General features: G+C 40.4%; 2 protein-coding genes across 2 annotated transcripts; both read right to left on the bottom strand.

Moving 5' to 3' along the window:
- Nucleotides 1–208: 208 nt before the first annotated feature.
- Nucleotides 209–4,689, bottom strand: rhoab (ras homolog gene family, member Ab). The gene is made up of 5 exons (XM_081349253.1): nucleotides 4,542–4,689; nucleotides 2,206–2,363; nucleotides 1,684–1,804; nucleotides 1,433–1,563; nucleotides 209–1,295 (listed from the first exon to the last, which is right to left on the bottom strand). Exons 2-5 carry the CDS (start codon nucleotides 2,359–2,361, stop codon nucleotides 1,122–1,124), a joined length of 582 nt encoding a protein of 193 aa, XP_081205379.1. The 5' UTR covers nucleotides 2,362–2,363; nucleotides 4,542–4,689; the 3' UTR covers nucleotides 209–1,121.
- A 1,717-nt stretch (nucleotides 4,690–6,406) lies between these two features.
- On the bottom strand, nucleotides 6,407–13,610 carry tmem115 (transmembrane protein 115). Its single transcript, XM_081349622.1, has 3 exons — nucleotides 13,106–13,610; nucleotides 11,736–12,640; nucleotides 6,407–7,811 (listed from the first exon to the last, which is right to left on the bottom strand). Exons 2-3 carry the CDS (start codon nucleotides 12,590–12,592, stop codon nucleotides 7,583–7,585), a joined length of 1,086 nt encoding a protein of 361 aa, XP_081205748.1. The 5' UTR covers nucleotides 12,593–12,640; nucleotides 13,106–13,610; the 3' UTR covers nucleotides 6,407–7,582.
- Nucleotides 13,611–13,665: the final 55 nt, after the last annotated feature.

The following is a 13,665-nucleotide window of genomic DNA, read 5'->3' as shown; positions in this document are numbered from 1 at the left end:
TTCTTTAAAATATCTTCTTTTGTGTTTAGCAGAAGAAAGGAAATCATACAGGTTTGGAACAACTTCAGGGAGAGTAAATGATGACAGAATTTTCATTTAAAAAAAAAAAAAAAAAAATTGCTGTTATCAGTTTGCTATGGGATAAGCGCACATAGCACATTTAAGCAGAAATACGTATGCAGTAGGTGTGCATAAAGTCCATTCATGACTGTGGTGAATATATGCTTTTATTGAATGGAAAAAATAGTGTGAACATTCTTCAAAATGTCTACACTTCTCAAACGGCAGGTTTGGAATGAGTAAATATCAGAACCTTATTTTTTCGCATTAAACTACTTCTTAAAAAAAAAAAGGTAGGACAAACAAAATGTTTTTTTTTTCTGTTAGTATCATTTACATTCTGCTAGTTTCTGAAGGTTTAGACATGAACTGTAAATAATTTTTCTACATGCACACAAAAACAGGGTTGCTCCTTATAGAACATCTTTTATTACACAAGATTACCAAGTCTAGTTTACAAATACGGTTTCCAGTCCTGAATGTGTGTACATATAAATACACACATGCTCATATGTACAGGTATGTATACATATCACCCCCCACCCCCCACCCGGCCCCATGCCCTTTTTTGCTTTAAAACAGCTATTGTTCTAAAATCCCAATCTTGCCCTGATCTAAAAGAAACCCTTAAAATGATTCATACATACAGAAACAATCAAGTTCAGCCCTGTTTCATGTTGCAGAAAAAAGCCCAGCATATGAGGGATGGGCTGAAGTATTGATTGGCAGCTCACAGGATCACTCCTTTCCAATCAGCCCATAGGGTCACATGACAGCATTTGGCAGATGGGCAAGCTTAAATGATACCACAAATCCAGGTAAAGCATCAACAAAAAAAGTCCCATTTCTCAAAGTTCTCTTAAATACTGATAAACATCTCCATGACTAAAAATATAAGACCAAAAGGGAGGAAAAAAACAGACAAAAAGCTTTTTTCTGGGATCTTTCCCAAAAGCATTTGGCGAATGTGAGGGGGATGTATGATTGTGTAAATAGGAGTGTGCCCCTCACACACACTCTTTTTGAGCCCCAGCAGAGGCATAAAGTCCGATGGCGAGTTTTCACAGCAGACTGCATTTGTTGTTCTTCTTTCCTTTGCGTGCCTGCAGCGCTGCTCTAGTGGCCATTTCAAACACCTCCCGAACTCCATCTTTTGTTTTGGCTGAGCACTCCATATAACCAAATGCTCCAATCCGATTGGCCATGTCTCTCCCTTCCTCTGCCTTAACAGGCTCCTATTGGACAGTCAACACAAAATACGCTGTCAGTACAAAATATCTGTACATTGATTTTGTCTATGCCAATAGTAAAAATGACCAAATACTGTATGCGTTTCTATTTTCGAACAGGCAAACACTCTGTATTTGTTTACCTGCTTCATCTTGGTCAGCTCCCTGCGTGTGTGTTCATCATTCCGTAGGTCTTTTTTGTTGCCTACAAGGATGATGGGAACGTTTGGACAAAAGTGTTTCACCTCAGGTGTCCACTTCTCTGGAATATTCTCTATACATAGGTCAGAGAACAAAAGGTCAGTTTTATTAGAAAAAGAGAAAGTAAGTGTAATTTAAGCAATCACATATGGGAAAGGAACACAGAAAGATATACCAAAAAGTGTATCCTTACCTAAACTGTCAGGACTGTCAATAGAGAAGCACATTAAAATGACATCTGTGTCTGGGTATGAAAGAGGGCGGAGCCTATCATAGTCCTCCTGTCCTGCGGTATCCCACAGAGCAAGTTCTACCTATTGGGTAAAGAGACACACTGAGCTTGACTGCACATTCTGAACACCCCAAACCACTAAAATGGATATGCACTGCAAAAAAGGACAGATGGAGGGGCCATAAGCATGTTAAGCTAAATAAGGAAAGTGAATCAGGTCAATATTTTCACATTAAAGCCACATCTAAGACCTCCAACTGACAGGCAAAGACTTAATTAACTTATTAAACTGGGTTTTGGGGTTTACATGTGAACACATATATGAGCCAAACTTTAATTCCATCTTCATTTAACAATCCATCGTTTCATTAACCAGCATAAATTAACCTCAGTAAGTGATGTTATTTGATACATAACTACATAAAGCAGCAGAAAAACAAGGATGTTTATGCACATTGTATTTCTCGTGTGTGTTTTGCTCACCTGTTTGCTGTCAACCTCGATGTCGGCAACATAGTTCTCAAACACCGTGGGTACGTAGACTTCAGGAAACTGGTCTTTACTGAACACGATAAGCAAACAGGTTTTACCGCACGCTCCATCTCCTACAATCACCAGCTTTTTGCGAATAGCTGCCATTCCTACAAAAGACACACACGTACACAGTTAAACACTGCTGCATTACACTCAGTCATCTTTTCCACAGCAACCGGGATAAACGCCATGGTTATAATGTTGGTATACTTCATTTTTGAAGTATACCATGTCACATCCTGCAAAATTCAATCTCTAATATGAGCAGTACCCTTCATGGCAGTCCTCCGCTATTATAAAGTCCTGTAAATACACCCCAACCCATCCCTTAGGCCCAGTAATCAAAGCCACGCAGCGTTCAAAAAATCCAGAGTCCTCAGTTGACTCATCACAGCCAACGGTGACATCCGACAAGCCTTCATCAGAGTCATTTCAACATGACCACAGCAGAACCAACCCATCCTATCGCATCAACGTGATGCGTCACTTCATTTTCTGATCCAGAACAGCCGTTTAAATAGAGGCAGATCTGGAAGTGTCTGTTAACTGGGCCAGATGTCTTTGAAGTGCAAGCTGCACCCCAGTGGCCAAGATAAAGCTGGCATCAACAGAACAGAGCCCACATTATTGATGAACAGGCCCGTGGCGATGAGAGCAGCTCAGATGGACAGTAGATTAAACACTGACACACACACACAGTGCAGCAAATCTGAAGATCAAAGTCTGAAAAACAGCAGAAGAGACAAAGCCTTGTGCACTAAAGATCAACTATTGGTTCTATCTTCCATAAGGCCCACTATATTAAATCATAAATGTATAATGATGTGGGAGATTCTCACTCTTAACTTCAACATGTCTACTTTAAATGGAGACAAGACACTAATGATATATTAATATGAGATGCTGTGCACGCCGAGGGCCTGGATAAGGCAAGGAAGCTCAAGACCTGAAGATGAACATGATGTTTATCAACACCTCCTTAAACTTATACTCTTATATCCTCATGGAAATCAAACTTCATTGGGTTGCATGTGGCCACATGGCTTCTGGGATCTCCTGGTAACTGCATGGCAACGCTAAGGTTAGTAAATTATTTAAAGTGATACAGATTAGTCTGGATGGCACCTGTTGGCTCAATAAACCTTCATTCATGAAAGGTTGAAGAACATCTTTCTGTGTAAAAAGGCTGTGATATCAATCAACAATGTATATTTGCATAAATTAATGAAAGATTTACAATGGACAGTGTAAATAAGGCCCAATGAGAGTTTCAAACCACTGTATAGGATTAATGACACACATTAATAGGAATATTACTCACAATGATTTCTAATGGTCACTGGGAAAATTTCATGTATTAAAATAAAGGATTGTATTACTGTATCATAGCTAACTGGAAAAAGGTGAAGCTTGGGTCAATGCATCTGACTCACTGCCTAGGGTATGTTTTTGTTTCCAACTTTTAAAAAATCTGTATGACATATTTTAGATATATCTCACTTGAACACACCTAAATACTGTTTAATGCTACACTATATTAAGCAGATCATAGGTAAAGAGATAAAGTTCTTTGTCCTACCAAATAAAACAATACCAAAGATGATCCCAGAGAAACTCATACATTTCAAATTATCAATAACCAGATAAGTATAAATCACAGGTTAATAATACAAACATATCAATCAGATTATAATTTCAAAGATTTGCCTAAATCACGGTTTATGAAATATGCTTATTTTAGATTACTAATCTTATTAGATATCTAACGTTATATTTTTATAAATACCACCGAAGAAAAACCACTGAAGAACAATGGTTCAATGGACGGTTAAAGATACATCAAATCATTAATCCTCCAGTTACGTTAAATCTGAGATTATGCGCATGTCTAGGTCGAGCTTTACGTTACGTTAGCTCTCTGCTTTAAAAAAACAAACAGCTTCTACCACATATATAACTGTTACCGGTAATACAGAGGGAATTTACGACCAAACACTTCTGTGTAAACTTCACCAGCTTCCCCAAACATTTTAAATCTCATTTCCATGTCTAGATACATGGATAAAGCTTGAAACGGTTTTAAAAATCTGAACGCTGAGGGTGAGCTGCTAACGTTACTCCCGGCCGGCGGTTGCTTGCGGAAGCGGCGAATGGTCAGTCGCTGAGCTCTTACCTTTCCATGATATCAAAAAGTAGTTTTAAAACAACCATTCAGCGTCGAATTGGGCTTATAAAGTTTAAAACAGGTGTATAAACACGGAGACGAGAAGATAAAGTAATCTTACCTGCAGTTTAGATGGCTAGCCGTTTTGTTTTATTCCAACGGTGGAGCTCCGTCGCCTCTTCTGTCCGATACAATAAACCGTTGACTAGCACGCGCAGAGCGCGGGCATTCAGAAGGGGGAAGGGATGGCGTGCACGAGCTCGAGCCACGCCTGCGCGAGCACGTTTAAGAGTTTATTTGGCGGTGGATGAATGAGTCATTATGAGAAACGGACCACCCTAACAAGGCAGTTTTGTGTTTTATATGAATTTAAAAACTAAAAAATGTGTGCCGTTCATGGAACAAAAATGACTATAATCTAACCAACGTACAACTTTTATTCCAGCCTTAAACAACCTCTACTACATAAGCATACCTTTGAATGTTTTTTTGGAAGAAGAAATGTATCGCGGCGTGAAAGGTAATAATCAGCGCCACCAAATATTATGTTTAACAGTCTTGTTTTTTAATAGGAGGCAATCGCATTTAACACTACAGGACATTCCCCAGGCTGAATGAGTTTGTTGTTTTGAGTGGATTAGGAAATGCGTATTTGGAGGTGCGTGTTTGTTGCGCCATCTATTGGCGACTGTGCCACATTACACTGCCTTTAGTCCACAAACAAACCCATGTTTTAGTATTTATGCCACAAAGAAAATTCTATAATTATTTACTTAATATCACGTTGTTCCAAGACGATATTCTTCTGTTGAACACAAAAAGAGACATAAGCTGAATGAACACTTTAGTCACCATCTACTTTTTATTGCATCTTTGTTCCATATAGGGTAAAGTGAATGGTGGAGTGGGGGTGCTATACTGTGGCCCAGCTTCAATTGTTGTAAAACACAGTAAGCCTCATGCAGAGCCTTTGTTAACTGCAATTATTTTAGGTCTTGTTGGACATGCAAAGAAATGATCTCTGATTAAGGCCTAAATGTGTTGCAATCATGAGATTTTTCATTATTTTAATAGTATTCTGACATTTTTAAGGTGTATATACACTACCATCTGAATGTTTGGGGTCAGTAAGATTTCTTAATGAACTTTTATTCAGCAAAGATACATTAAATTAATCAAAAGTGACAAAAATGAGTGTGCAGCATCTGCTTGGATGATGCAATGGCAGCCACAGTGCAACGGCACCAGCGCGCTCACCGCACACCTGCTATAGGTGGAGAGGAGAGAGAGTGATAGAGCTAATTCAGTGGATGGGGATTATTAGGATGCCATGATTGATAAGGGCCAATGGATGGAAAGTGGCCAGGACACCGAGGTTACACCCCTACTCTTTTATGAGAAGTGCCATGGCATTTTTAATGACCAGAGTCAGGACCTTGGTTTAACGTCTCATCTGAAGGACGGTGCTTGATACAGTAGTGTCCCCATCACTACACTGAGGCATTAGGACCCACACAGACCACAGGGTGAGCACCCCCTGCTGGCCTCCCTAACAGCAGCAACCTGGTTTTCCCCAGGAGGTCTCCCATCCAGGTCCTGACCAGGTTCAACCCTGCTTGGCTTTAGTGGGCAACCAGCCTTGGGCTCCAGGGTGATATGGCTGTAGCCATATCAAAATTAAAAGAATGTTTTCTATTAAAATAGAAAATATTCTTTTAAATTGTAATAACATTTCATAATATTACTGTTTTGTACTGTATTTTTGATCAAATAAATTCAGCACTGTTGAGCATAAGAGACTTCTTTCAAAAACATTTAAAAAAAATCTTACTGACTCAAATGAATGTTAATGTATGTACATATGTATACTTTTATGAATGCATGCATGTGTGTATGTGTATATATATATATACTACAAAATAAACACTAACAGATAATGTAAATAAAGAACTGATCATTTGTTTTGAATCAATAAGGTCCCCTGGTACGGGTGTGTTCTTCATTTAGTCTTTATTAGAGATGGAGAGAGGTCAGAAAATTAGGCTGAAACCTGAATCAGAGAATGAGACTGCCAGAGAAGCATCAAGTTTGACGCCTTGGAACCATGAGAAAACAGATCAACAATTACTAGTAAAAAACCACAAAGAAAAAAAAGGGTTAAAAATATTAATGAAAAAATTTAGGAACCCTACCCAAATAACATACATAACCACATTTCTCCAAAGAAATAGCTGAGCTATTTGTCAAAATCTGTGTTAAATGAAACTCAAGCCACATTGTGTAGACAATCTGTGTTTTATAAAAACAGGTCCATTATGTAAGCTCATAATTTAGAGTGCAACACTCTCATCAAAGCCAACACATATAGACAGATCATTAAAGTACAGAGGAGGAAAAGGGTACAACAGGGGACAGATTCAGATTCTATATTGCTATTATCATTTCAAACTGTTCTGAACAAAAATATCTTTGAAATGACTGTATCCAACTCTCTCCTCTCTATGCCTCCACCTATTAAATCACCGTGACTGAAAACAGGAAATCAAAGGGCCACATCCTGACCAATGAGAGCAGAGCCTTAAATTAGAGATCACGTTCTTTGAAAAGTCCCAAAATTTGCAAACAATCTTCATCTTTAGCAATCCAGCCCTTGATGTTCCAGACATTCTTATGATGCAGTTACATCAGCAAGCAGCAATAAGTCCCATGGTCTGCTCAATAAATATCAGGAATATTGTCTTTTCCTGATACAAGGCCAAAAAATACCAAACAAAAAAAGGCAACCCATAAACATTTTTTTAGAGTCTGCCATAGATTTAAAAACTGAGTTTTAATCCCATCAACCATTAGAGCATTTATTCAGAAACCTTACACAAGAGGCCAGAGGGAGAGAAGATATTCTTTTTACAAAGCAGAAGTACTGGAGCACTGCAGATGCTATGATTCAGGCTAGTCCAGGGTTTTTTGTACATCTGAAAAACTGAGTGTGGATGTCTTTGTCATTCAGTTTACTTATTTGGGTGATGTGTTCATTTAGTGGCAACTCCTTGTTTGTCTATGTAAAACTTTACCAAGATAGTGTGTGTGTCATGTCTCCAGTAGCATTTGTGTAAGTTTAAACAACTCCGCAGGACAAAAAGAAGGATTGTGTGTGTCTGTGTGTTAGGAATGGGTTGGAGCATCTTCGAAACTTATGATGCTGGACTCCTGTTGTCCTGTAGGATTTTGTGTGGTGCTGGGTGCTGGTGGCAAAGTCTCTCGGCTGGAAAGGAGAGGAGTGTCTGTCCGCACCTCCTCATCTTCGTCATCCTCCTCATCTTCCATGCTGGGCCAAGCCGACTGGTCTTCCGCGTGCTTCAGGCGCTCGTTCAGAGCTTTCAATGCCAATTGCCTATGGGAAAATATAAGAAAATAAATTGATGCTGCTATCAGACAATGAAGTTGCAGTTGCCCATAGGGCCATTTTTTCTGGTTGCATTCGCACCGCCAGTAGGATCTCTGAAGTAGGGCTAGGTATCGTTCAGAATTTTTTGATACCTTGACTTCGATGCCGGTTCCTGAACGATACTTTTCTCTATACCAATTTTATGAAAACCATTTTAACAAGATTACATTACATATTACCTAAATACCTAAATGCAGCATAGGTCTTAAACCATAGACTGTAAAAAAAATATGGATGTAGTGTCACCACCCATGGGTTTCTGAAGAGCATTTTTTAAAAGTGGGCGGAGCCGGATCACTGCCGGATAACAGAAAATGGTCAAAGAGGCGGAGCTGAGGTGCCTGGTTGCCAGCAAGCAAACGGCTAGTAGTGACAGCAGCGGCAATCCACCTGTCACTCAAGTGGCCACGCCCTTAATTATGTAGAACTTTAAGGCTTAAAGGGGTGGTTCGGGATTTTTGACATCGGACCTCATTTTTAAGTCAGCCTGGTTGTTATTCATCAGTGGAGACATTTTTTTTTTTTTTTTATTATCCAGTCCTTATATTTGGATAGTTAGCCGATGCTAGGCTAGCGCGAGTCAATGGGAGATGTTAGCCAGCCATTAAAAAACGTTTTACCCACTCCACAGTGCACCAAACGCAAATCAATTATAACACTAGACTATCGATGCAAATGTCCGTTGAGAGAATAATGTTAGAAATCAAACTTACCTTTCATCACATTGCATTAGTTATAATTTGTTCCCTGTAATCATAAGCCTTGTCTACAGCAGCAGCGGAGTGATATTGATTACCTAGGCAACCGAGTGAGCCGGTACACACATGTACTGCACACACTGTAGTGCGCTTCTGTTCTGTGTTTACTTTTTGCCGCATTACTAACTGGAGCAAAGTAAAATTCCGCAGCTGCTGAGAAACTAGTTCCTTTGGGATCATTGAGATGAAAGGTAAGTTTGATTTCTAACATTATTCTCTCAACGGACATTTGCATCGATAGTCTAGTGTTATAATTGATTTGCGTTTGGTGCACTGTGGAGTGGGTAAAACGGTTTTTAATGGCTGGCTAACATCTACCATTGACTCGCGCTAGCCTAGCATCGGCTAACTATCCAAATATAAGGACTGGATAATTCAAAAAAAAAAAATGTCTCCACTGATGAATAACAACCAGGCTGACTTAAAAATGAGGTCCGATGTCAAAAATCCCGAACCACCCCTTTAATATAATTTAAACGGATGAGTTATAAAAAAATTCACCCCCCTCACAGTTGTCATGAAGGGCAAAATTAGTTATATAGACCAAAACCAATTTTTGTACAAGGCTGCAAAAAAATTTTTTTCTCCTGTAAAGTTAGGCATTTTAACATGGGGGGTTTATGGAATTGACTCCCTTTTGGAGCTTATCTCTAGTGGCCAGTCGATGAATTGCAGTTTAAGTCACTTCCATGTTAGATTCAAGAGAGAGACCGGAAGGTTGCTGCTTGTCTCTTAAACCCTGCCCTCTCCATGTAATCGAATGGGATGCGAGCCACATTAAAAAAAATCTAATTACACTATAAATAAGTTTTTTCTAAACATGGTTTCTGTCAAAATTGAGGAAGTTCTCATCACGGCCACGCAGGTGTACATTCAAGTGTTCGTTTTACACACGGGATACACACGGAATACACACGGGAATGTTTGAACGCAAGCATCTATCAGCAGATCTGTCTATCAGTGGTAATATTAGGGATCTGCTGATAAATGGATCCGTTGATAGACGCCTCCCTTGTGTATCTGTGTAAGTGCTCGGTGAAGAGTGTCAAATATGTCTATTTACAACACGTTTGATGAGTTGATCATTGTAGCCAATCACAGACATTTGTTGGGCGGGTGAACACAATGGCCAATCACAGGCGTTTAAAGGTGAACTAAGTAACTTTTTTTACCTTAACTGAACAGCTTCGGAGTCATTGGAATGGTTATATTACTTATTTCGGGTTGAATGGTGGTCGTTTCCCACCCCCCTGGTGCCCGTGAGCGGAAAATACGCACTTGCAACTTTGAGCCGGCGGGCCGCCGGCCGCCGCCTCAGGAAGTCTTGCGTGATATCAAGTCTCGCGATGTAAACAATTGCTTTACGGCCAAAAGAAATCTGCTAAAATGCTGTCATTATTGCGCTCCCTCACACTGTCCGAACCCGAATGAAGAAGACGGTTTAAAGAATGTCCCATCTGCTTTGATGTCGTTGATCTATAGCCTCTGGTGTCTGAGAATCACCAACGAGTTTTTACAACAGTGTTGTCAAATATCTATTCCGAAGCTGTGGGGGGAGCTCTAGAGAGAAACCTGCGAGCAAAAAGCGAGAATACAGCGAAGAAATCCCGAAGCTACTGAGTGCTGCTTTAAGAATCTGTTCAACAGTGCTCAAAATGCTAGAGGGAAATGCTGGTATCGTCTTATTTTTTAAATTTCAGTACCAACTTGGTACCGAAGTCTGTTTAGGCCTGTTAAGTGCAAATCCATGGAGCCTCAGTATAAATAACCATAATAAACAGAGTCTTACCATTATTAACTTATTTAACATTTAAAACACAAGAAGGGTATAGCCTTATGGAAACAATAAAAAAACATGAATATCACGTTTGCTTGCATTCCTCTACTAATGCCTGTTAGTACTGTAACTTATTTAGTGTTAAATTATTGTAGTTGGGTACATGGCTTAGGTTTTATTGTGAATTTGTAATGTAAATTTGTTGTGTTTTGTATTTACTTATATTTATATATGTAAGTATACTTTAAACTTTTAATAAATTGTTCAATTTAAAAAGTTTTTTTTAATAAATCCATAGTCGTTTTGTGGCTCTTTTTTTAAAGGTGGTATCAGCGATTTCAGGCCCAAACATAAATGATCACATTCATCTAATATTTCGCTAGCTGCACGCCCCATAAGCATGCTGTCAAAAAACCTCTAGGTAGCCTAGGCTCTGAGATCTGCACACAAAAACAGTTGGTATCAACATCACTCAAAACCAAAATAAATAGTGTTCCAACCAATCATCGACAGGGGCGGGTGTTGTGAGGTTTTGCGCTCGTGCACGGCTGCCTATGACGACTGCACGCGAAAACCTCACAACACCCGCCCCTGTCGGTGATTGGTTGGAACACTATTTGTTTGGGTTTTGATTATTTGGCCAAACAGACTGAAAACAGCTGTTTTTGTGTGCAGATCTCAGAGCCTAGGCTACCTAGAGAGACGCGGTTTTTTGACAGCATGCTTATGGGGCGTGCAGCTAGCGAAATATTAGATGAATGTGATCATTTATGTTTGGGCCTGAAATCGCTGATACCACCTTTAAGTATCGATTCAGGCACCGGTACCATTTTAAAACTATTGATTTGGCAACGGTAACGTAAAAAGCCCAAACGATGCCCAATGTTGCTAGCTGAGCAGAAATCAATAACCATGTTTCGCTTGGTCCCTTCAAAGTAGAGTTGGATTTCCTCCTTGGCGTAAAGGTTGAGATTAAAGTGCCTTGACTTTGGTGTCAGTCCATCTATCGCTGTTTTCCATGTTCGTGGAGTTAATTTGTGTAAAATGTAAACAAACATTAGAAATGTTGCCTTGACAACTAACTGAAGTAAAACAAATTTAGTACAAAACAAAAAAGTACAAAATAAAAAAGTACAAAAATGACTAAAAATAAAAATAAAGCAAAACAAAAATATTAGCCTAAAACACAAAGAAATAAAGCATGTAAAAAAATAGCTAAAAATAAAATAAAAAATATAAAAAGAAAACCTAACTCCAAAAATATATGATAAAAGCCAACTCAAAATATTAATAAATACGATAATAGTATATAATGCTAAAATAAGGTAAACGTACCTCCGCCTTTCTGCATCTTGAGGGTCTGTGCCTGGCAGGCTGATGGTGATGGAGGACGGAGCCCCAACATCATAGCGCTTCACCATTTTACGACAAACTTTCATCTTCACTAGGACGGAGTGCACAAGCCCGGCTGCAAACCCAACAGCCGGCTGGAGAGCCTCTGGGAAGAAAGAGGCGAAGGCAAAGTGGTCCGACATGTCTCCACGCCCCCTAGAGTGCCTCTGGTAAAAGCGCAGGTAAACCCACCCAGACAGTGCGCCGTACCCACACGCTGCTAGTGGAGCTGAAGTGTCCAGCAGCCCCGCTAGCCGCAGCACAGCTATTGCAAGCAGGGCTAGCGCCGGGGCAGCTTTCAAGCGTATTTGAGGAACTCGAAGCACTGTGGTGTCTCCCGCAGTCTGCTTCAGCGCTACAAGAATGCCCCCAAGAAAAGCGGGTGCGCCGTACACCCGCACGGCAAACAGGTAGTCCAGGTCAAAAGTCGCAGCGTAGGTGAGAAGGTAGGAGAGTCCAGATAGGAGACCGGCTGCTACATTTACCACAGCGAAGAAAATCAGCAGCTCCAGCGCTCCCCATAATGGCTCCAAAAGCCGCCCGGCAACCATCACGGTAGCAATGTTTGCTGCCACACCAAAAATGTGCTGCTCCACCACCGCATGGGTAAGAAGTGTCCAAATCCAGAAGTTGGGTGGAAAAAGGAAGCCAGGCGTGACAGCAAGCAGGTAAGTGGTGTTAGCAGCCCAGGAGAGCAGGTACAGCAGGATTACTGTGGCACATATGGATTTGACCACCACGCTCGTGCTTGCGAGAGCACTCAGAAAGTGCTGCCGTGCCACTGGCAGGTAACGGTTCATCCTGGCAGATTCGAGTCCTCAGTTGCAAACACTCCAGAAACGGTGACCCTAAGAAATCAGCAGCTTGTGTCAAACATGAGGAACACAAGCAGGAGGTGAAACCCAAAACCCAACATGCATGCAGTGTGACATCAACAGAGGTTCTGCAACATAAGAAACTTTGGGATGGGGGAGTAAATGACGATTACCTCACACTGATCTTACAAGTGAATGATTGCAACACTTGTGGTGAGATAAGTTGACCTTAGCCTCCCTCAAAAAGCAAAGAACTGTTGCTTTAAATAATATTGTTTCTTAGCAAATAAAACACACAGTCTGATCTGTCATGTACGCATACAAAATACTTTAAACTACTAAAGCTTTATTCAAGGTAACTGTTGCTGTATAAGTAGTTGACCTTACTGACAAAACATTATTATGACTATCTACCAGCTCAGGGTTTCCTGTTTCTGAGTTGTTAACATATAATTCATCACTTATGTGTTTCTATGAGAGTCGGTAACGTTACTCTACCTGCTTATCAGCACCGTCTGCTAACACTCCATAAACCTCACCACCTCGGTCTGTTTTAACACATTTTGTAGGTCAGTTTGACAGTCTCATGTCTTACAAAAGTCTTTTGGCTTTAGTTCAGGCACTTGACGTATGTTTTACGATAAAAACACGCGAAGATATGCGAGTTTTGAGCAGCTTTTTCTCCGGTGGCATGTCCTCCCAGACCGGCCTGGAGTCGCAGTTCAGTCCGGGGATTTCCTCTCACAACAGGCCTTCAGGTAACAGGTTTGAAGCCAGAAACCGTGAATCCGAAACAAATATCCAGGCTTATGTTTTTAATATCCTAACATCGTCATTTTCCTTGAATTAAGCTTGTTTTGTTGTTTGAGAGTGTGGCGTTTCCAGCTAACAGCCACAAAGCGCAAACATCAGATTTGCAAACGTCACCGTCCAGCGTTGCGACTGGGCGTGTCGTTTACACAGCGCTGCTTAGCTAAGACTTCTGGGAAATGTAGTCATCCCCCCCCTTTCCCAATGAACGCTAGACAAGTCGTTTTTTCCTTTTTAACAGCTGTTTT

This window comes from Scardinius erythrophthalmus, assembly GCF_964197995.2.
Source record: "Scardinius erythrophthalmus genome assembly, chromosome: 20".
Lineage (NCBI taxonomy): Eukaryota > Metazoa > Chordata > Actinopteri > Cypriniformes > Leuciscidae > Scardinius > Scardinius erythrophthalmus.
Note: the sequence above shows the minus strand (reverse complement) of the source record. Positions and strands in the feature narration are given on the sequence as shown.

Excerpts from the sequence above, each read along its gene's own strand:
- rhoab (XM_081349253.1), bottom strand. The coding sequence starts at position 2,361 with ATGGCAGCTATTCGCAAAAAGCTGGTGATTGTAGGAGATGGAGCGTGC. Across the intron at positions 1,805-2,205 it reads TCGAGGTTGACAGCAAACAG|GTAGAACTTGCTCTGTGGGA; the intron begins GTGAGCAAAACA and ends TTTACCCAATAG. Across the intron at positions 1,564-1,683 it reads TGACAGTCCTGACAGTTTAG|AGAATATTCCAGAGAAGTGG; the intron begins GTAAGGATACAC and ends ACCTATGTATAG.
- tmem115 (XM_081349622.1), bottom strand. The coding sequence starts at position 12,592 with ATGAACCGTTACCTGCCAGTGGCACGGCAGCACTTTCTGAGTGCTCTC. Across the intron at positions 7,812-11,735 it reads CAAGATGCAGAAAGGCGGAG|GCAATTGGCATTGAAAGCTC; the intron begins GTACGTTTACCT and ends ATTTTCCCATAG.